This window comes from Narcine bancroftii, chromosome 4 (assembly GCF_036971445.1).
Source record: "Narcine bancroftii isolate sNarBan1 chromosome 4, sNarBan1.hap1, whole genome shotgun sequence".
Taxonomy (NCBI): Eukaryota; Metazoa; Chordata; class Chondrichthyes; order Torpediniformes; family Narcinidae; genus Narcine; species Narcine bancroftii.
In genome coordinates, this window is record NC_091472.1 from 117,945,353 (window position 1) to 117,968,521 (window position 23,169).

Sequence of the window (23,169 nt, forward strand, 5' to 3'; positions counted from 1 at the left end):
TCTCTATTTAAATTTGGATGATTTCAGAATGACTGTATGTGACCTGGATCTGGTCCTAGCAGTGGGTGAAGGAGAAAATGATAGAATAAAGTTATGATATTTCATTTCATGTAGTTTCCAGGAGAGAATGTTGCCTGGTTTGAATGAAGAATGATGAAAATGTCATTAAACTCCTCCATACTGGTTTTTGTGCTGTAAATTGATTTAATTAATTGAGATCTCACAAACTGTATTCTTGAATTAGTTATGTTAATTGATCATTTGTGCACCTTTCATGGCAACAATTGGTTTAGAGATTTCAAGATATTGAGAATGGAGAGTTTGAAAGTAAATTAAGGTGAACTTTTTTTTCTGGTCAGTATAAGATTTGAGGCTCTTTACATCAGACGCAAACTGAAAAGATTAGGATCAAATTCATAAATGTAGAAGGCCTACAGAGAAATAGTCCCAACAGTCATGCAGTTTTGGATAAAGAATTGGATGTTAATACTCCAGGGGTCAGCACAGGTGTATTGGACGAATAACCATCTTTGGTGCTAAAATGTTCAATATTTTACCCTGTTTTGTTCATTTGGCTTCAGCGGAGTTTTGAATGTAATCCACAATTGATGTTTCGTAGTGAAATAAATTAAATCAGTGTATCTGAAAAACGGATCATTGACATGATTGGTTTGTCACGACAGGATCATCTTGCAGTCTGGTTGAGCAGATTATTAATGAAACCTCAAGCTTAGACAGCAACTCCAACCAAACTACGGTCACTAGTCTACTATGTTCAAAGCAAGTTGAACACCCTTTCCATGAGGATGCACAGCCATGCACGTCTAACTACAATCCCTTCTGTGTCTCTGCAATGGATTCTGACACTATTCAACCAACTGCTTCCGCTCTGCAACCATGCACTTCCTCAACAAGGCCAGTGCCTACCACTGCTGCATCTTCAATCCCTGTTCATGGAACGAGCTGCTTAGCAACATTTTGGACTTCATGTTCAAAGCCACCTGGTCCTTCAAAACCATTGCGGACAGTGGTAGATATGGAAAGCATACCTGTATCTGAAGCCTCAGAATCGTCTATTTCTGATGTTCTGGCCAAAGAGGAAGACCTAGAACCAGCCAAAAAGAAGCAGAAAAGAGGCAAGTATTTATTCTATCCATGTAATTTTTTTTCTAGAATTGATTATTTCAATCAACATCACTTTCTATGCATCTCACCCACATTTGTGCCACATTTATCTGGAACCTAGAATGTAGTTGGCTCAGATTTATTTTTTCATGTATGAAATATTGTTTTAACTTCCAATTGATATCCGATCACCTGCATTTGTGTAAATGCCATGTACAAACTGATAGCCGCGCTCCCATTCAATTTGTGCACATTGACCAATGTTGAAGCATCCAGGAGTCACAGCTATGGGCAGAGGGTGCCATGAAGGTTGTCTTTTGAGCGCAAGAGAAAGGCTTGCTTCAGTTTATTACCCTTGTACAGTGACAAAGGGAAAGTTTTAGTTGTCACTGATTTGAATCAGAAGAAACTATTTAACCTTGTTCCAGGGTTTGGAAATCCAATGAATACATTTGTACTTGAGAGAAGGCAGGGTGTTTTAAGTCCAATGATTTGATCCCCAAAGGCACTAACCAAGAATCAGAGAACATTGCTAAACAGGCCATCTGTCAAATATTATGGGGAACAAGGAAATGGCAGATGAGTTGAACAGATTCTTGGATCTGTCTTCACTAGGGAAGACACAAGCAATCTCCCAGATGTAATAGTGGACAGAGGACCTAGGCCATGGGTAATAGAGGAACTGAAGGAAATTCACATTAGGCAGAAAATGGTGTTGGGTAGACTAATGGGACTGAAGGCTGATAAATCCCCAGGGCCTGATGGTCTCGGCATCCCAAGATACTTAAGGAGGTGGTTCTAGAAATCATGGACTAATTGTTAATCATTTTCCTATGCTCTTTTGATTCAGGATCAGTTCATGCAGATTGGAATGTAGCTAATGTTATCCCACTTTTTAAAGAAAGGAGGGAGAGAGAAAATGGAGTTATATAGCCTGACATCAGTGGTGAGAAAGATGCTGGAGTCAATTATAAAAGATGAAATAGCGGCAGATTTGGATAGCAGTGACAGGATCGGACTGAATCAGCATGGATTTACAAAGGGGAAATCATGCTTGACTAATCTTCTGGAATTTTTTTGAGGATGTAACTATGAAAATGGACAAGAGAGAGCAGTGGATATAGTGTACCTGGACTTCCAGAAAGCCTTTAATAAGGTCCCATGTAGGAGATTAGTGGGCAAAATTGGACCACATGGTATTGGGGGCAGAGTACTGACATGGAATAAAATTGGTTGGCAGACAGGAAACAAAGAAGGGATTAACAGGTCCCTTTCAGAATGGCAGGCAGTGACTAGTGGGGTACCACAAGGCTCGGTGCTCGGACTGGAGCCATTTACAATATAGATTAATGATTTAAATGAAGGGATTAAAAGTAACTAGCAAATTTGCAAATGACATAAAGCTGGGTGGCCGTGTGAAATGTGAAGAAGATGTTACGAGAATCCAGGGTGACTTGGACAGGTTGGGTGAGTGGGCAGATGCAGTTTAATGTCGATAAATATGAGGATATCCACTTTGGTGACAAGAATAGGAAGGGAGATATCTATCTGAATGGTGTCAAGTTAGAAAAAGGAGAAGTACTATGAGACCTAGGTGTCCTTGTTCATCTTCATTAAAAGAAAGCCTCGAGTTACAAGAGGCAGTGAAGAAACCTAATGCCATATTGGCCTTCAAAATATGGAGAGTTGAGTATTGGAGCAAAGAGGTCCTTCTGCAGTTATACAGGGCCCTGCTAAGCCCACACCTAGAGTATTGTGTGCAGTTTTGGTCTCCAAGTTTGAGGAAGGACATTCTTACTATTGAGGGAGTGCAGTGTAAGTTCACAAGGTTCATTCCTAGGATGGCGGAACTGTCATATGTTGAAAGATTAGAGCGACTGGGCTTGTATACACTAGAATTTAGAATGATGAGAGGAATTCTGATTGAAACAAATAAGATTATTAAGGGTTTGGACACACTAGAGGCAGGAAACATGTTCCCGATGTTTGGGGAGCCAGAACCAAAGGGCGCAGTTTAAGAATAAGGGATGGGCCTTTTAGAATGGAGTTGAGGAAGAATTTTTACCCAGAGTTGTGGATCTGTGAAATGCTCTGCCTAAGAAGGCAGTGGAGGCCAATTCTCTGGATGCTTTCAAGAAAGAGTTAGATAGAGCTCTTAAAGATAACGGAGTCGAGGGATATGGGAAGAAGACAGGAACATTGTACTGAGTGTAAATGATCAACCATGATAACAGTGAATGGCGGTGCTGGCTCAAAGGGCCAAATGATTACTCCTTCACCCATTGTCTATTTTCAGACCTTTCATTTCAATGCATCTGTACGGTAGTCCCCGATTTAAGACCTTTGTGAATTGTGACCATCCCAACATACAACTGAATTTTAAAAAAATATATATAAAATTTACACTGTTGATGTTGTATTTCACAAACTATAAAAGGGATACAGGGCACGTAAGAGGCAAAATGTGCGTACTTGTTAGTCGGCGTTATGTGATCCTGGGGCTGGGTGTGGCCATCTTGGTTCTAATGCGAATACGCGGTGGGTTCGTGTATTGGAATTCAGTTGGTGTATGCATGAGAGTTGAGGACGCAAATTCAATATCGTCAGTGCTCTTAACTCTCACATGCGCCAACTGAGCTCCAATGTGCAAACCTACCTCGCATGTGCAGTGGGTTCATGTATTGGCATTTGGTTGGCGCATGTGCGAGAGTTAATGCGATTTCAATACCGTCAGGGCATTTAACTCTCGCGCATGCGCCAACCAAGCTCCAATACTCGAACCCACTGAAGGCTCACACATGCGCGTAGGAATCAAGATGGCCGTGCCCAGCCCTAGGACACTGGAATACCAACAAACAAGGTAAGCTTGGACCAGAATATGAAAGATTCACCAAAGTTGGTCGACAAATTCAGTTGTTATTGTTGCGATAGAACAGATTCTATCACCAATGTGTATATGTACAGATGGTAGTGTAGGATGACTGTGATTGGCTGAGAGTGTAGCCACACCTACGGGAAGGTCTTAAAGGATTGCTCCTAGCCAAACCAGGTCATTCTGGACTGGTCGAGCTACTTGTGATATGCTCCAGTCTTTTAGTTAATTAAAGCCTTGGTTTGGATCAAGTCTTTGGTTCTTTCGACATGCTCTACAATTGTCAAATGTATGATGAAGAAAAGATTTAATTAAAAAGTTTACTTTAAGATTTTCGTACTCCAAGTGCGTGGGCACAATTCCAACTTGCGCCCATTCTGAGATACAACCAATTCTTCAATCCTCATTACGATTGTAAGTCAGGGACTACCTGTACTTGAGTATATGACAGTAAATTCGCATGATTGTTTTCAAATATTGAAGTATCCAATATACATTTCCAGCATATTTAGAAGATTGTGCTTTTTTTCATCATGAATGGTGAAAATTGGTTCATTGTAATGTTTGTTACATTTTTTAAAAAAAATACTTCAGAGAATGATGAGACTCCAGATCCATTACAAGTTGAAGGTCAGAGTGCAAATGTCAGGCTTGAAGATCAAGGGACCTTGGAAGGAAAGCAACCAGATAAAATGGAGGAAACACTCACCTGTATCATCTGTCAAGATTTGTTGCATGATTGTGTCAGGTATGACTAGACTCTTAGGATGAGCAGTATTTTTTTTTGTCACCACAGTACTTTAGTACTGCAATACAATGCATTTCATAGTCTATTTCAAGTGATATCAGGGATGATGGGTGGGGATCCTGTTGCAGTATTCAGATGAGGAGTTTCCGGTGGCAGTTGATTATTTTCTTTAATTTTAGACAAACAGCACGGTAACAGGTCCTTTTGGCCCACGAGCCCATGATGCCCAATTACACCCAAATGACTTACACCCCCCAGTACATTTTGAAGGGTGGGAGGAAACCGGAACCCCTGGAGAAAACCCATGCAGATACAGAGAGAATGTACAAACTCCTTACAGACAGTACGGGATTCAAACCCCGGCCCCAATCACTGGCGCTGTATCAGCGTTGCGCTAACTGCTATGGTAACCATGCAACCCATAGCAGAGGCAGAAAAATCCACTTATTGTCTACTTCATCTTAATAATATGCATATGATATTCAAGTTTGTGTACAAAGTGCTGTACTTCCTGGAGCAATTAAGCAATTCATGTATATAGGTGTCTTGTTCATTGGCAAAAACATTGATTCAAATGTGGTTCCTGTTCGAAATGAGCAGTTGGCATGTGGAGTTGGATATAAACACTCCGGCCATTGCTTTAAAATTATGGGACCTGATTTCCATCTTTTCTGTTAACTTTCAGCCTTCAACCATGCATGCACTCTTTCTGTGCGGCATGTTACTCAGGGTGGATGGAGCGCTCATCACTCTGCCCAACTTGTCGCTGTCCTGTTGAGCGCATCAGCAAGAATCACATGGTGAATAATCTAGTGGAAGCTTATCTCCTACAACACCCAGGCAAGTATTTAATTTGGGCGGAAAGTATTTATTTTTTTGTTGGGTTGGTAAGGAGGAATCTCAGGTGTGTATTACAACCTTTCAAACATCCTTGATCAAAAGGAATAATTACAAACTGAAATTGGACCTAGCATGGGATCATTTGAGGAAGAATAAGGGAAATAAGGTGATGATGCAGGGAGGAGGAATTGGATTAAACAGGAAATGGTGTTTGACTGTCAGATTCATAAATGTTATTTCATGCATTTGCCATGGCAAAGTAGAACCGTGCTCCTAAGGTTTTCACTTGCATTGATCAAAAGAAATCTAAACTTCCTGGAGTTATTTAATTTTGAATCTTTGCATAAAGTAACTCTAAAAATTCAACTGTGAAAGAAATCATTGCATTGACAGAATATGTGAAATGTATGATTTTTAAAAAAAATTCTGATTAGTATCAGTAAGCTTGTAACTTTATCTATTTTCTTGTTTGAGTCATAAACTTTGTTTGTCCAGGGTGGAGAGGAAAGGAATTCATCAAAAGAAGTGACATTGTGTTACTTGGAAGCTGTATTAACAGACCAAACCCCTGATATTTTTCCATGCAATTTATTATTTTAGAGAAATGTCGGAGTGGAGATGAACTCCAAAGCATGGATGCCAGGAATAAAATAACACACGACATGTTGCAGCCAAAGATTAAACGGTCCTTTTCTGATGAAGAGGTCAGCTCTGAGGATTTTCTGGAGCTGTCAGATGTGGACAGTGAATCTTCTGATATTAGGTTGGTGTTTGAAAGTTTGATTTAACTTGTAGGAGGAAATGTGCCCATTTGGTCAAATTGTGTGACTCAGAGGGGTGATTGTAATTGGTAGTGTTCCCACATATCTGCTGTTCTTCGTGATATAGAATGTGGCTCTGACGGTACTTTATGTTGAGTAACCACAGTGCATTTTATGGATGGTTCATAGTGAAACCATGGTAGTGAATAGAGTAACTGTTCAGATTTGTGATGTGGTACTAGTCAAGCAGGCTATTTTGTGCTGTCTGTTGTAGAGCTTCTTGAGTGTTTGAGGTGTATTCATCCAGACAAGTGAGAGTACTCTATCACACTCCTAACTTGTGCCTTGTTTATGGTGGGAAGACATGGTGTCTGGAGAGAAGTCGTTTTCTCCAGGATATTCAGATCAGTGATACCCCCCCATCGAGATGTTGGGGGACTTGAATGTCAAACCATAAATGTTGTCTGGGTTTTGGTAAGTGCCTATGTGAACAGGCCCATTCTGAGGAGCTAAAAGCAAAATTGAATGTTACGCAAATGTCTACGAACATCCCTATTTCCTTTCATGTGGAAGATCAATTGTATTAGGTGGTGTAAAAAGTTGTTTGTTTTTTGCATCAATTTTCCACATTCCACATGGTTTGCTCTGAATTTCAGTGTTGCCTTATTTTTGATTTTTTTTTAATATCCATTTTCAGTCAGCCTTATATTGTGTGCCGACAGTGTCCTGGATACAGGGCTGAAAACAATCAGAGTACTTTCTTGCAAGGCCATCACAGTGGGACTTGTGAATTGCCAGGTTTTAGAATGACTGGTGATGTCCCATCAACCTCTACCAGTGTTCCTGTTGGTAAGTGTTCATGAACTATAAGGTTACTAATGTAGTCACTGTATAATTTAATTTTGAGGCCTAAATTTAAAAGTTGAAATCTAGGGGGGGAAAAAAAATTGAATGTAGAACAGCAGAACAAAAGAACAAGCACTTCCAAACAAGATGCCCAAGTTGAACTAGAACTCTGCTTCCACATGATACATACATGAATATGCAGGAAATGGAAGGTGTCTAACTGGAAGCTCTTTAAAGTTAATATTGTATCTGTTTCCGCCACAACTGGCAACCCATTCCAGACACCCATCACTCTCTGTAAACAATAAACTTGCATTGCACATCTTTTAAACTTTACATCCCCCATGTTAAATGCATGTCCTTGAGTATATGACATATTTGTCCTGGGAGAAAGATTGACTCTACTTTTTAAAAAAATTTATTTATCACTTGCATCAATACCAAACAATTATTCAATTATATAGAAATAATACATTATTCAATACAAAATTATACAAAAAAATTATATTTTTTCCCCAAAACCCACCTTCCCCACCCCAGAGAAAAAGTAAGGAAAACACCTAGATTATATATTAATCACTAATCATATTATCTGGATATAACAATTGTACCTCCTGATTTTTAATTTTTTTGAAAAATTTATTTTAAATTTTACAAATTAATATAAAAGAAATATAATATAACAAAACATACATGGAAAAGAAAACCTTATTCCCCTTACCCCCATCCTCCCACCCCCTATCTCCCCCCCCACCCTTTACTATCCCTCCATCCCCCTGGAGCTTAGCATACAGAAAGAAGGTCATTACAAAATATGTGTATGTAGCGTGGGTTAAATTACAATGCAAATAAAAATAATAATTACTTAACATTTACCTTCATACATTTCAGATATGAAGTCCACATATTTTCAAAAAAAGAATAATTATTCCTCAAATTGTATATAATTTTCTCTAAATACAAACATGATTGAATTTCATTATGCCACCTCTATATACTTAGGTCTACATTATTTTTCCAAGTTACCACTATACATTTCCTAGCTACTGCCAAATTTAAATAAATAAACACAACCTGAAATTTATCTAAATTTGTTGTTAATGGATTGATATATCCTAATAGGCACAGCCATGGATCCATAAACAAATCTATTTGAAATAAATCTCGCAAAAATTTAATAATATTTTCCCAAAAAGGTTTAACTTTTGAGCATTCCCACACAGAATGTATAAAAGTACCTACCTGAGCTCCACATCTAAAGCACAAATCAGAATCCCTAAAACCTCATACCTCTTTAACTTTTCTGGAGTTATATATAACTGATGTAAAAAGTATAATTAACTAAACTATAACGTACATTAACTAATTTTGTAACACTATGTAGACATACATACTTCTTCAGGGATAATCATAGCTAACTCCTGTTCCCATTTATCTCTTACTCTCAACACTCCAAACTTCTTCATTTTTTATTTTAATAACAGATACATCTCTGAAACAAACCCTTTCTTTCCCTTATCCATAAGCAACATTTCAAACTTCGATTGTTTTGGTAATATCAAGTCTCGACCAAACTTATTAATTAAAAAATCCCATATTTAGAGGAATCACGTGATGGAGTAGTGGCCAGTTTGGAAAATCAGCTCTCTCCAGGAAAACAGGAAAAAAGTTAGAAAAAGACAAAGCACAACAAAATTAAAATATAAGAAATAGAAGATAAAGTTACAGAGAGAGAAGGAGGATGGCATCCAAGAAGGAGAAAATAAAAGCAACTGGAATAAAAGAAGTAGAAAAATCACCAAAGAAGAAAGAAGGCCTTCCCTGCACGAAGGAACAGGACACTGTGGTGGCGAAGAGTGCCGACCCCCGATGTCAGTGCCTGCCCTGTGGAGTCATGACTCACCTGCCAGTGGACTTCAAAAATGGCTTTCGGAACCAAACAAAAGTGCGCAACCAACAGAAAAAAGGGAAAAAGAGGACACGTGGGAGGGGGGCCCAGCAGAGGAGCGGGCAGCCACAGCGCGAACAGCTGAGGGACGCCTGACACCAGGGCGCTCAGCTGGAAGACGAGAAAGGCAGCGGAGAAGGGAGTGACGTGGGAGAGAGGCGGGGAGACGACTGGCAAGAAGATCAATGGCAGGAGGCACAACAAAGGAGTAGCCCTAAAGGGGAGGCCCAGCAAGAAGAAGCCTAACAAAGAGATGCAAGCAGATCCACAGGATAAACAGAAGAGTCACAGACACAAACACAGGTACAGACACAGAAGAAGATCAAGATCTTCACAGAGAAATAGAAGGTAAAACTGATGGACAAAGAGAAATAGAAGGTAAAACTGATGGACAAAGAGAAATAGAAGGTAAAACTGATGGACAAAGAGAAATAGAAGGTAAAACTGATGGACAAAGAGAAATAGAAGGTAAAACTGATGGACAAAGAGAAATAGAAGGTAAAACTGATGGACAAAGAGAAATAGGTAAAACTGATGGACAAAGAGAAATAGAAGGTAAAACTGATGGACAAAGAGAAATAGAAGGTAAAACTGATGGACAAAGAGAAATAGGTAAAACTGATGGACAAAGAGAAATAGAAGGTAAAACTGATGGACAAAGAGAAATAGGTAAAACTGATGGACAAAGAGAAATAGAAGGTAAAACTGATGGACAAAGAGAAATAGAAGGTAAAACTGATGGACAAAGAGAAATAGAAGGTAAAATGATGGACAGAATATAAAGTTTTTTTTGAAGAACAAATGAGGTCATTAAAAGAATGGTTATCATTAGAATTTAATGCAATTAAAATGAAAATGAAAAGAACAGAAGATAAAATGCAAAGGTTAGAAATGGTAATGACAGAAATAGGGAAAAGAGTAGAGAATGTGGAAGAGTGGGAAACAGCTGTAGAAATGGAAGTAAATGACAAGAGAAAAATTGGAAAAAACTGACAAAAAAATTAAAGAGACGCAAGAGTTGTTATCTCAGAAAATTGATATGTTGGAAAATTATAGACGAAACAACATAAAAATAGTGGGCCTGAAGTGGGGTGAAGAAAGCACAGACATGAAGGAATTTATAAAAGGATGGATCCCAATGCTCCTAGGAATGACAGAAATACAGGAAGAAATAGAAATAGACAGGGCTCACAGAGCACTAGCTCCAAAACCACAGGCACAACAAAAACCAAGATCCATCTTAGTAAAATTTTTCAGATATACAAGAGAAAACATACTGGAACGGGCAAGGAATAAAGTTAGAGAAGAAAATAAACCATTGGAATACAAGGGTCAAAAAATATTTTTTTACCCAGACATAAGTTTTGAACTCTTAAAGAGGAGGAAGGAGTTTAATACAGCGAAAACGATTTTATGAAAAAAAAGGTTACATTTTCATGTTAAGACATCCAGCCGTGCTTAAAATATTTATACCCGGGGAGCAAAACAGACTGTTCTCGGATCCAGAGGAAGCACTAGAATTCGCAGAACGTTTGCAGGACAGAAGAAGAGATGAAGAGGTGTAATAAGAATGAAGAACAGCGATAAAGTATATATAAAGATGTAAAAACAATGTACATGTAAAGAACTAAAGAGGGAAAACAAAGGAAGGAAGGAAGTCAGGGTGGAAAAAAAGAGAGAGCTTTGTTATATGTGTTTTAAAATAGTGTTTTCTGGGGGGGAGGGAAGAACTGTCACTGCAAAATCAGTTGACACTGCGAGTAAGATCGTAATCCAAATGAAAAGGGGAGTTGTGGTTGCCCGGCAAGGGTTGGGGCAACTCAGAGAGGGTGGAAACTTTTGGGGGTTAACGTATTAGTGGGTGTGGGAACCGCGGGTGTACTTTGTTTTAAATGTATTGTCGTACATTAAGTTTAATAAGAGAAAAATAAGAGATAAAAATGGGGAAAAGGGGGATGGAGGTGACGAAGAGGTGGAAAAGAAATATAAGCAAGATATAAGATGGCCATGTTAAATTATATGACTATAAGCATTAATGGATTACATAACCAAATTAAAAGGAAGAGGCTACTAAATTTATTGAAGAAGGAAAAATTAGATATAGCATTTGTGCAGGAAACACATCTAACTGAAGCGGAACATAACAAATTAAAGAGAGACTGGGTAGGACACGTAGCGGCAGCATCTTATAATTAAAAACCTAGAGGTGTAGCCATACTATTTAACAAAAATGTACCAATTAAAATAGAGGAGGAAATATTAGATCTGGCAGGGAGGTATTTAATGATAAAATGTCAGATATACTCAGAATTTTGGAATTTGCTCAATATAAATATGCACCTAACGAGGAGGATCAAAAGTTTATGCAGAATATTTTTTTGAAGATTGCAGACACACAAGGAAATATATTGATAGGAGGAGATTTTAACCTTAATTTGGACCCAATGTTGGATAAAACTGGACAAAAGTAATAAGAATAAAGTAGCTAAATTTATGGTGAAATCAATGCGGAAATGAAACTTGTGGATATATGGAGGAGGCAGCACCCAAGAGAGAAGGAATATTCATATTATTCGAGTAGGCACAAAACCTTCTCAAGAATTGATATGTTTTTGTTGTCAGCCCAGATGCAAGGGAGAGTTAGGAAAATAAGTATAAAGCTAGACTACTCTCAGATCATTCACCCCTATTATTAGCAATAGAACTGGAGGACATCCCACCCCGGAAATATAGATGGAGGTTAAACTCCATGCTACATAAAAGGCAGGAATTTAGGAGTTTATTGAACGCCAAATTAAAACCTATTTTGAAATAAACACAGGATCAGTGAAAGATAAATTTATATTATGGGACGCAATGAAAGCATTCATTAGAGGGCAGATAATAAGTTATGTGACTATGATAAAAAAGGATTACAATCGGGAAATAGAGCAGTTGGAAAGGGAGATAGTAAGTACAGAAAAGGAATTAGTAAAAAGGGATGATATAACGAAAAGGAGAGAATTGGCGGACAAAAAATTAAAACACGAAACCTTACAAAGGTATAAGGTGGAGAAGAACATAATGAAAACAAAGCAAAAGTATTATGAACTGGGAGAAAAAACACACAAAATATTAGCCTGGCAATTTAAAACAGAACAAGCTAAAAGAACGGTATTGGCATCAAGAAAAAAGGATAAATAAATTACATATAACCTAAAAGAGATTAATGAAAATTTTATGAACAACTATACCAAACTGAGAATGAGAGAAAAGATGACAAAAGAGAGGAATTTTTAGCTAAAATTGAACTGCCGAAATTGCAAGAAGAGGAACAAAACAAACTAATAAAACCATTTGAAATAGAGGAAGTACAAGATATATTAAAAAAGCTGCCAAACAATAAAACACCAGGAGAGGATGGATTTCCAATAGAATTTTATAAAACATTTAGAGTTATTAATTCCTCCTCTCCTGAAAGTAATGAACCAGGTAGAAGAAACACAAAACTTGCCAGATTCATGTAAGACAGCAATAATTATAGTAATACCAATGACGGGGAAGGATCCATTAACACCAGCATCATATAGACCAATATCCTTACTTAACTCAGATTATAAGCTAATAGCGAAATTATTATAAAACAGATTGGCTGATTGTGTACCAAAAATAGTAAAACAAGATCAAACTGGATTTATTAAGAAAAGACAAACAGTGGACAATGTCTGTAAATTCATTAATCTAATGCATGCAGTTCAAGGAAATAAGAAACCATCAGTGGCTGTTGCTTTAGATGCAGAAAAAGCTTTTGACAGAGTAGAGTGGAACTACTTATTTAAAGTATTACAGAAGTTCAGTCTACCAGAAAAATATATAAATTGGATTTAAAGCATTGTATAATGGACCGTTGGCGAAAATAGCAGTAAATGGATATCTATCGAATCAATTTAAATTAAGTAGGTCAACTAGGCTGGGATGTCCACTATCCCCTTCATTGTTCGCCTTAGCAATAGAACCTTTGGCAGAACTGATAAGAATAGAAAATAAAATAAAAGGGATAAAAATATAGGAGGAGGAGTATAAAATTAGCTTATTTGCAGACGACATTATAGTATAGTTAACAGAACCAGAGATAACAATAAAAGAATTACATAAGAAATTGAAGGAATATGGAGAAATATCGGGGTACAAGAGCAAATAAAAGTGAAGTGATGCCAATGAGTAATGCAGATTATACAGAATTTAGAAAAGAAGCACCATTTAAATGGCAAGCACACGCAATCCGATTCCTAGGGATCAGGTTAGATAATAATTTAAGCCACTTGTACAAAATAAATTATCAGCCACTAATCAAGAAATTGCAGGAAGACTTAAAACATTGGAAAGAACTGCCGTTAATGTTGATAGGGAGGGTGAGCTGCATTAAAATGAACGTGTTCCCAAGGATACAATACTTATTTTTTTCAATGTTACCAATTCCCTTAACAGAATTTTTTTTTAATGAACTTAAAAGAACAATAAGGAAATTCTTGTGGAAAGGGAAGAAACCAAGGGTAGCATTAGATAAATTAACAGAGGTATAATCAAGGTAGTTTGCAGTTACCAAATTTTAGAAATTATTATAGAGCCGCCCAATTAAGGTATTTATCAGATTTGTATCAGACAAGGGAAAAACCAGACTGGACTAAGATAGAACTAGATAAAATAAGTGAGAAGGTACTTTATAAGTATATATACTTTATAAGTGGGATGAAAAGCTGGTGCAATATAACAGCTCACCAGTATTGCATCATTTATTTAATATATTGAAGAAAAAAACACGTAGAAAGGAAAAAAAAATGAATTACCAAATACCAAAAATGTTATTGATGCAAAATCCACTAATCCCTTTTACAATAGATAACCTTTCCTTTAGAGAATGGGAGAGAAAAGGAATCAAGAAAATAGAAAATTGTTGGGAGGAGTCACGTGATGGAGTAGTGGCCGGACGGTGAACTCCAGCCCTCTCCAGAAAAGTCGGGAAAAACAAGAGAAAACACAAAGGCACAGAAATAAAAGTTACAGAAAAGTGAGTATAAAGGTGGAAAGAAGATGGCGACAAAAAAAGAAAAATCGAAAGCAACGGTAAGAAGAGAGGAAGAGAAGACAAAGGAGGAAAAAGGTGAAGGCCTTACCTGTCCGAAGAGGCCCGCTGCGGAGAGAGAAACCCGCTCCCTCAGGTCGGTAAATAATGGACTACAAAAATGGCTCGCAGAGCCGAGTAAAAGTGCGCAACCGTGCATGAAAAAAAACACACCGACGGGAGGGGGGACCAGCTGGGGAGTCGATCTCCACAGCCGGCAACGACAGCTGCAGAACACCTGCAGCAAGAAGAGACCACAGAAGACAATAGAAACAAGAAAGAAGAGGAGGAAAGGGCAACAAAGAAACAACAGATGGTCAACCCAGAGGAAGAAGAAGAGGAAGAGTATGGTGAAATAGAAGAAGAAAAGAAAGGCAAGGTAAAGGATATACTTGCTCTTATTAAAGGATACATGGAGTCATTTAAAGAATGGCAAACACAGGAATTTAAGGATTTAAGAAAAAGAATAAACAACACAGAAGAGAAAATAAATAAAATGGAGATGACCTTAACAGAAATGGGAAAGAAAATGGACAAGATGGAAGAGCGGGCAGTAGCAGCAGAAAGGGAGGTAGAAGACTTAAAAAAGAAATTGGAGGAATCTAATAAAAAAACTAAAGAGACACAAGAACTACTAGCTCAAAAAATAGATACAATGGAAAACCATAACAGAAGAAACAACATAAAGATAGTGGGCCTTAAGGAAGATGAAGAAGGCAAGAATATGAGGGAGTTTATAAAAGAGTGGATCCCTAAGACCCTAGGATGTCCAGAACTACAGCAAGAATTGGAAATAGAAAGGGCACATAGAGTATTGGCCTCTAAACCACAACCACAACAAAAACCAAGATCTATTGTAGTAAAATTCCTAAGATATACTACAAGAGAAAAGGTACTGGAGAAGACAATGGAAAAAGTAAGAGAGGGCAACAAACCACTGGAGTATAAAGGGCAAAAAATCTTCATTTATCCAGATATAAGTTTTGAACTCCTAAAGAAGAGAAAAGAGTTCAATACAGCAAAGGTGATTTTATGGAAGAAAGGGTATAAATTTATACTAAAGCATCCAGCGGTATTGAAAATATTTATTCCAGGACAACAAAACAGACTATTCTCGGATCCAGAAGAAGCACGAAAATTTGCAGAACAATTACAAAAATAGACTGAGGGAGGAAGACGGGTAATGAGAGTTAAAATGATCACGATTGATATGTATGTGGGTAAAGACAAAAATAGACTGAGGGATGAAGACGGGTAATGAGAGTAAAAATGATCACGATTGATATGTATGCGGGTAAAGAGGTATAAGAGTGAATAGAGACAATGAGCATACATGAATGTATCTGTACTTAGAGGAAAATATAGATATATAGACAAGAATTAATAAGGGAAGGTAATGGAATAGAGAGAATAAGGAGGGAATTAAAAGAGTGACCTTTGTGACATATGAAAAGTGAAATCTTTTCTGGGGGAGGCAGGGTGGGGGGAAATAGCGGTCACTGCAAAATCAGTTGACGCTTGCGAGTGGATTCGCAAATCCAAATGGAGAGGGGAGATGTGGTTGTCCGACAAGGGATAAAGGACAACTCAGGAGGTGAAGGGGAGATTGGGGATAAATAAGATAGAAATAGGAGAATAAGGAAAATATTGGATGTTGTAGGAATGTTGTCTTATAAAGAGTTGAAAATAAGAAAACAGAAATGGAAAAGGAGGAAAGGTAATGATGGAAAAACGGAAAGAGAAGATAAACAAAATATAAAAGGGCTACGCTGAACTATATGTCTTTAAATATTAATGGAATACATAACCAAATTAAAAGGAAGAAACTACTAAATTTAAATGAATAAATGTATTCCATTAGAAAAAATAACATATAGGTTAAGAAATAATATTGAAATATTCGAACAAGTATAGGAGCCTTACATTAAATACAATAGCGAAAACCTACCGGGGACAAACATTACCTAAGTTGATGGAAGGAGAAGGAAAGAAAAGAATGGACTCAGTAGAATTTCTGGTGTAATTTTGTTGAATGACAACATTGTCTGACTGGCTTAATGCAACCTAGATTGTATACCTAAAATGGATGAGAGGGGGGGGTGGGGGGGGTGGTTTGGGAGGAAAGGGGGGGGAGAAAAAGTCACTGTATATGTGTGAAAAAGAAATAGTGTATATCATGGCTAATGTGATTTATGGTGTGAAAAATAAAATAAAAAAAAAAAGAAAATAGAAAATTGTTTTTTGGGAAATAATTTATTAACATTTGAACAGTTGAAGGACAAATATGGAATAACTCAAAGTACAATGTTTGCATATCATCAAATAAACACAAGATTATGTATGATACAGTATAATTGGTTATACCGGGTATATATTACTCCTCAAAAATTATAAAAATGCGACTCAACATTATCAGATAGATGTTTTTGCTGTGGGAAGGAAATGGGAACAACATTACATGCAACTTGGACATGTGCGAAGGTGTATATGTTTTGGGAAGAACTAAATTAGATACTAAATAAAATTACAAAAAATAGCATACCAAAAAAAACCAGAGATTTTTTTTAAATAACATAAGAAGTAAAGAATTAGGCCTCAAATTGGATAAAGCACAAAAAAAAATTCATTATGATAGCCTTAGTAGTAGCAAAAAAATGTATGTCAACTTGGAAAATGGAAGAGAGCATGAGAATACAGCAATGGTACATGGAAATGAATAAATGTATTCCATTGGAAAAAATAACATATAATTAAAAAAAATAAAGTCACAATGTTTGAACAAATTTGGGAACCATACATAGAACATATCAGAGAGAGCATGCCTAGGACCTCCATCCCCTAAGATGAAAATGATAAGAAGACAAAATGACTAGATTCAGTGTGTAATAAATAGACGATGCATTTTTCTTGTTTATTTTCCTTGGTGTGAAGATATTGTTTTATGGTTTTATTGTATATATGTTGAATACCAGTGGGTTTTGGGGGGGGGGGGGTGGTGGGTAGAGGGGAGGGAGGGAAAGGGAGGAGAAAAGGTCACTGTGTAAATTTAATGAAAAACATTTATACATACTTTGGTTGACATGATTCACAGTGTGAAAAATTTCTAAAAATCCCATATTTGATAATAAGCAAATAATGTGTTTTGTGATATTCCAAACTTCTCCCTAAGTCTATCAAATGAAATAAATAAACCTGCCTCAAAACAAACTTCAATTAATCCCAAACCTTTTAAGTCCCACTCCTTCAAATAAGGGTTATGCATTGAGAGGAATGGATGATGTGGATGGGTTTTTAGTAACAAATTCAATATCTATAGTTCCCAAATCTTATAAAAATTCCCAATCTGATTCCTTAAATTATAAGTAATGTTTTCTAATGGTGCACAATTTTGTATTTCAGTGTTCCATCATTATAAAATTTTCTGTTTTCCATGTCACAGCTACACATTTTTTGCTACTGCTATTGTTATATTAATTTTTTTTATATTTATCCAATTTCAAATTCATAACTTTTTCTTTTTCCACTTTAACACAGGACCAAACTGAGTGTACAAAGGTCCCTACTTCCTTGTTACATCTAAAACATTTATCAGAATAATTTGAGTTTAATCCTTTTATATGGGAGTATAATACAATTGATGAAAAAAAATATACTGTACCATTTGATAACTAACATTAATTGTATTTATTACTCTCTCTTGGTGCAGTCTTGACCAAACTTCTTGAATTTGTATATTTAAATCTTTTTCCCCATCTTGTTTTGATTTATATAGTTCTTTTTTTCTCCATAGTATCTTGTAATTTTATATACATATTTATAATAAATTTCTCAATAAAATGTATCTGTAATTAAATATTCAAATTGACTTTGTTCCAGTCGTCGTAAACTCGCACCTAATTTCCCTTTTAGATGTATTTTAAGTTGTTAAGTATGAAAAAATTGTATTATTTGGTATTTCATATTTCTCATTCATTTGTTCAAAAGTCATAAAAAAGGAAACCAACTGTCTAACTTTTCAACACATCTCATAATTGTATAAACTTTATCAGGTCAGCCCTCAATCTCCAACAGTGTTGAGAAAATGAATTAAGTCCAGCCTTTCCTTTTGGCTCATAGTCTCTAATCTGGGGTACATCCTAGTTAATCTTTTCTGTACCCTTTCCAAAGCCTCCACATCCTTCCTACAATGTGGCAACCAGAAATGCCCACAACTTTGGACCTTAAAATGGGTAACTTATTCTTTACTGTGATTTCATCTATCATATTGACCATGGATTAACTTTAGTTAATGGAAAGAAAGTTTGTCCTAAAATTTACACGTGTGTCAGAGATAGGAGTAGAACAAAGGCTGATAAAAGTTGGATGGGGGATGGTGTACCAATTGGGTCAATTACTGTGCTGGACTTTTTATGTAATATAATTCCTTAGAGGAGATGGGAATTGAAATAGTAATGCTTAGTAACAAAACATCTAAAAAGAAAAATTGAATTTCATACACTGGAAAACAATGCAAATTCAAATCTGATGTCAAAGGAGACAGAGGTTTGAGTTTTGATAAGCCAAACTTTTGCCTAATATGTCAAGATACTTGTGGAATTTGTAGATGCTGGAAATATCTACATATTCAGCAAGTCTGTAGATGTTGATGAAGAGCTCAAGCCCGATATGTTGGTTCTGTATCTTTGCTGTTGCTACATAAAGGACACTGTTTGATCTGCTGAGCTTCTATTTTGTGTTCTTTACTGTGGTGATTGACTAATTGCCATCTCCAGCCCAATACCAATAAAGGGGCAGTTACAGAAGGAACGGCTAAGATATTGAAACAGCAAATGAAAAGTGGTGAAAAATACAGCATGGTAGATGTGTCTGAACTCACCAGTTTCATCTCATTTGTAGCACCCATTTTAGAATGAAATATCAATCTCTCCACCATTGTCATTTTCTGGAGAAGCATCCATTCTGACATCCCTTCTGCGATGAACTTCCTATCCATTCTCAGTGGGTCCCTACTTGTGACTACTTCTGTGAAAGCAACTTTTTACTGTTACTTGTCTCAAACACATTAATTATTTTGAATGCATTAAGAATAGTAGAAGGGTTGGACGTTTAGTAAGAGTTCCATATTGGAGTAGCAATCTGATTTATAAATGTGCTTAATATGTCATTAATTATTAATACTGTCTCATTTTAGTACCATTATGTTTGTAGCAATTTACTTTTTGTTATTTGTGCACTTGGACTGAAATTAATAAAATATAATATGGAAGTACAGGTACACGATCCTTTATCCGGAACCCTTGGGGGACAGTGTGTTCCGAATTTCAGATTTTTCCGGATTTTGGAAAGCCCACCCGAATTGTGCTGCATTATCCACCCCCACCCCTTTCCAGCCATCTCCCCTGACCACAGGTCCCTCGCCACCCGGACATCTCCCCCGACCGCTGGTCCCTCGGCCGCCTCCCCTGACCGCCAGTCCCCACTTGCCAGATTTTGGAGCTTTCCGGATTTTAGATGTCTGGATAAAGGATCGTGTACCTGTATTTTGGTAATATTCAACAGTCAAAATGATCATATGTGCTTGGATATTAATTTTTGGTGTAATTAATTAATGTCTGGTCACTCTAACTAGCTCCATTATTTCTCATGTTCTATTTATTTCAAAAAGCAGTCCAAGAGTATACCTGCCCTGTTCGGGGTCCTCATACAATTTGCACTTGCTGTTTTCAACCGATGCCTGATCGGAGAGCGGAACGTGAACAGAACCCAACTATCACACCTCAACAATGTACGTGGATAGTCTACAGTGTCATTGATTCTTGTTTGCAGTGGCAGATTTATCCCATTTCCCTAGAAAAGGGAATTAAGTCAGGAATTGACTTTCTTCCGATGAGAAAGTCAAGGATCTAGTTGCAGATGGGGTTCCCCTGTGCATACTTCTGACACCTGTCTTGTCTAGTTTCCTAATGGGAGATCCAGTATTGCACTCTCTGTAGTTGGTTCCTTCATACATTGATACAGAAAACTTTCCTGAACACATTTGTCAAAATCCAGGCCATCTAGCCCTTTTACAGTCAATATGCTACACTAATCTCATTTTTAAAATTTCTCCATACATTCTCATCGCCTCCTATATTCTACCATTTGCCCATCCTAGGAATAATTCACAATAGCAAATTAACTTACCAAACTGCATTTCTGGAACCCAGAGCATTCTGGGAGATGCATCATTCACAGAGAACATAAATAGAAGACAAATGCCTTTGTGCTTAGTTCCTGACACAAATTCTTTCCTGGTCACACTGTCCCTCCCCCGCTACACCAAATCTGACTTTTAGCACTCTTGGTATGGTCATGGCTGGACAGCAGAGAAACAGACCTTTCAACCCACCTTGTCCATAATCAGCAATTAAATATCTATTTGCAATTTTTTTTCACTAATCCTACTTGATTTTTCCAATGTTCCCATCAACTTGCTTCATATTCTCCAACAGTAAAATCTCCAGTATCTGGTACCTATGGGGATTGTGGATGCTGGATTTGCAAGTTTTCTAATTGCCCGAGACATACTCTTTGCAATGCCCAATTAATACACCTGTATTAAAAATAAACAGTTTAAAAGAGTGTGAAATGTAATGTAATTTCTTTTTAAAATGTCTCTATTGAGTTTAATAAAAAAATACACATATTAATCTAATACATGGGGTGAAATATAAGAAAAGATACATCATTCGTACTTCTCAAATAATACCTTAAACATACATAGTGTGGCGGGTGAGCAGAGTAAGAAGCACTGCCGCCACGCTGAGGGTCGTTGACGACTGTTTTATTTGAATTTGGCACGTGCCCCTTTAAGGGCAGAGTTGGTTCAGTCACCACATGCGTGATGACATCACAATCGCTGCCTGGGCTGCGCGCCACGTGGGAGGTTTGAGTGAGGAAGAAACCCCCGACGGCGCCATCTTCCCAGGGCTGCCCCGCCACGTGGCGTTACAAGCGGGGCTGGTTCACCCTGAGTGACTGCGCCACCACAATAGTATAAATTGTGCGTACCTTTCTCAATCAAACCCATTTCGTAATGTTTTGAAAATGTAACTTGGGAAAAAAGTTAGTATTGTCGTCCTTAATTATGTAAAGTTCACTTGAATCAGGTAATTCCCACAATTTACAAAATTTCTATTTAAATTTGAGCCTTGATCTCTCGTGCTGTAAAAGTGTGGCGCTAACTATACTGTCATCATTATCCCCCCCCCAAGTTTACAGATAAAACCTTACTAATATACTTAATATTGATAAAGACTCTTACTAGGCAAAGATAGGGAGACACTTTTGGAGAGTTAGCCCAGCAGTGAGTGCCATTAGATGTCTCCTCATTCTGGATGCTGCCATTTTATTCAAATGCAACTTTATTCAAAACAGCTACTATGGGTGGGATATGATTGGGGCCCTCTGCTGGCTAAATGTTTACTCCCATCTTCACCAAGGGGTTGTGTGTTGCTTCGGAGAACATTTACAATTTTAAACTTTTATTTAAAGTTTTATTTGTCTTACTTTTTTAAATTAATTAATTTCCTTGTTTCTTTTTTGCCAATTGCTTTGGTTGCTGGTTGTTTGATTTTTAGAGTATTGTGGATTTTGCTGTATTCAACACACAAAGGGTAATTTACACAGTGACTTATTACTTCCCAAACTTCATGTCTTTTGGCACTTGGGACCATCCAGAGGATTAGACTGCAAATGTGTAAGATCCACACCACTGGAGATATCAAACATAAATCGGTAAGGCTCTGGAGCAGCAGTTCTCCAAGCTGCACTACTTTATCACTTCTGCAGTTGTTATCAACTCGAACCAATTGGCAATTTGCTCACGACTTCCACTCACAAATATATGATTATTTCATCAACTATCTGAAGTTGAGGAATAAACAAAATAATTTTCACAATCAAAATGCAATAAACCCTAAGTGCTAAAAAGGACAACTGATGATGGGTCATTGAAACAAATTATCTGTAATTTGGCTTTTCTATTGATAGACCTATTCAGTGTAATACAGGAGAAAACTGGTGCACAGTGCCTGTAGCAGCTTGTAAAAGAGCTGTCTTCGTGATTTGTTTTATCCCCATGGTCCTATAATTTTATCATTTTGGCAATAAAAGTCTTAATCTTGTTTCATTTGAAGCTTTAGTTCGGTTTTATTAATGATGTGTAATATTGACGTTGTCTAATCTACCGTACATTTCATTATGTATTTCTCATTTAAAGTCATTGGAAATTTGTGATCCATGACAGGACATAGCACAATCATGTCAACCATTTTCTTTAAAATCAAAAATGCAAACCAACACAATGCAAATCAATTTGTGCAAAATTGTTCATTGAAATACATTGAGAGTAATGATGAGCCTCACTCCACACAACTACATGTTTAGCTATGCAAGTGCTCTTTCTAGCTTTTTTTTTGACATTGTGGTTCAACAGTCTAGCAGATAGACAACATTGAAATATTGTGTGTTTGCCTTTCCTCCTTCACTGCAGGCACAGTTTGTTTGCGACCTTTCTGTCACATGTACTGGGGATGCTCTCGAGTAGGGTGCTCTGGATGCTTGGCAAGATTTTGTGGTAAAAATAAACATTTTCTGTTTTTGTTCTTGGGATTCTTTGTGATTGTAGTCAAATGGGCTAAATATTTCACTTAATTTTTGGTTTGTAATTTGACACAGTCACAAGTTGATAAACTTTAGTCGGCAGATGACCCTGGTAAGAACTAGACAACATTCAGTCATGGGCATCACAAGAATTCTGAGGGTCACCATTGGCTATAATCTACTGGGCCAGCAACATAAATCCTGCAGCTCCAGCAGTGATTCTTCTCGTGACACCCCAAAGTATTTCCGCTCTCTACAAGAGACAAATCAGGTGTGATGGAGCAC

At 37.2% G+C, this 23,169-nt stretch overlaps 1 protein-coding gene across 6 annotated transcripts in view; it reads left to right on the forward strand.

Annotated features, from left to right (window-relative positions):
- Positions 1-23,169, forward strand: part of chfr (checkpoint with forkhead and ring finger domains, E3 ubiquitin protein ligase) — a 100,713-nt gene that overhangs the window by 44,735 nt on the left and 32,809 nt on the right. For 5 of the 6 annotated variants that reach the window (XR_011356073.1, XM_069932544.1, XM_069932546.1 and 2 more), the window contains 7 exons: positions 684-1,136; positions 4,592-4,745; positions 5,431-5,585; positions 6,186-6,348; positions 7,044-7,195; positions 19,907-20,026; positions 22,775-22,858. Coding sequence is in view for 5 of the 6 variants with exons in the window: in XM_069932544.1 (XP_069788645.1) it covers positions 684-1,136; positions 4,592-4,745; positions 5,431-5,585; positions 6,186-6,348; positions 7,044-7,195; positions 19,907-20,026; positions 22,775-22,858 (1,281 nt within the window). In the remaining variant the exon portion in view is untranslated. The remainder of the gene's footprint in view (positions 1-683; positions 1,137-4,591; positions 4,746-5,430; positions 5,586-6,185; positions 6,349-7,043; positions 7,196-19,906; positions 20,027-22,774; positions 22,859-23,169) is intronic. The other variant, XM_069932545.1, reaches the window with a different exon arrangement.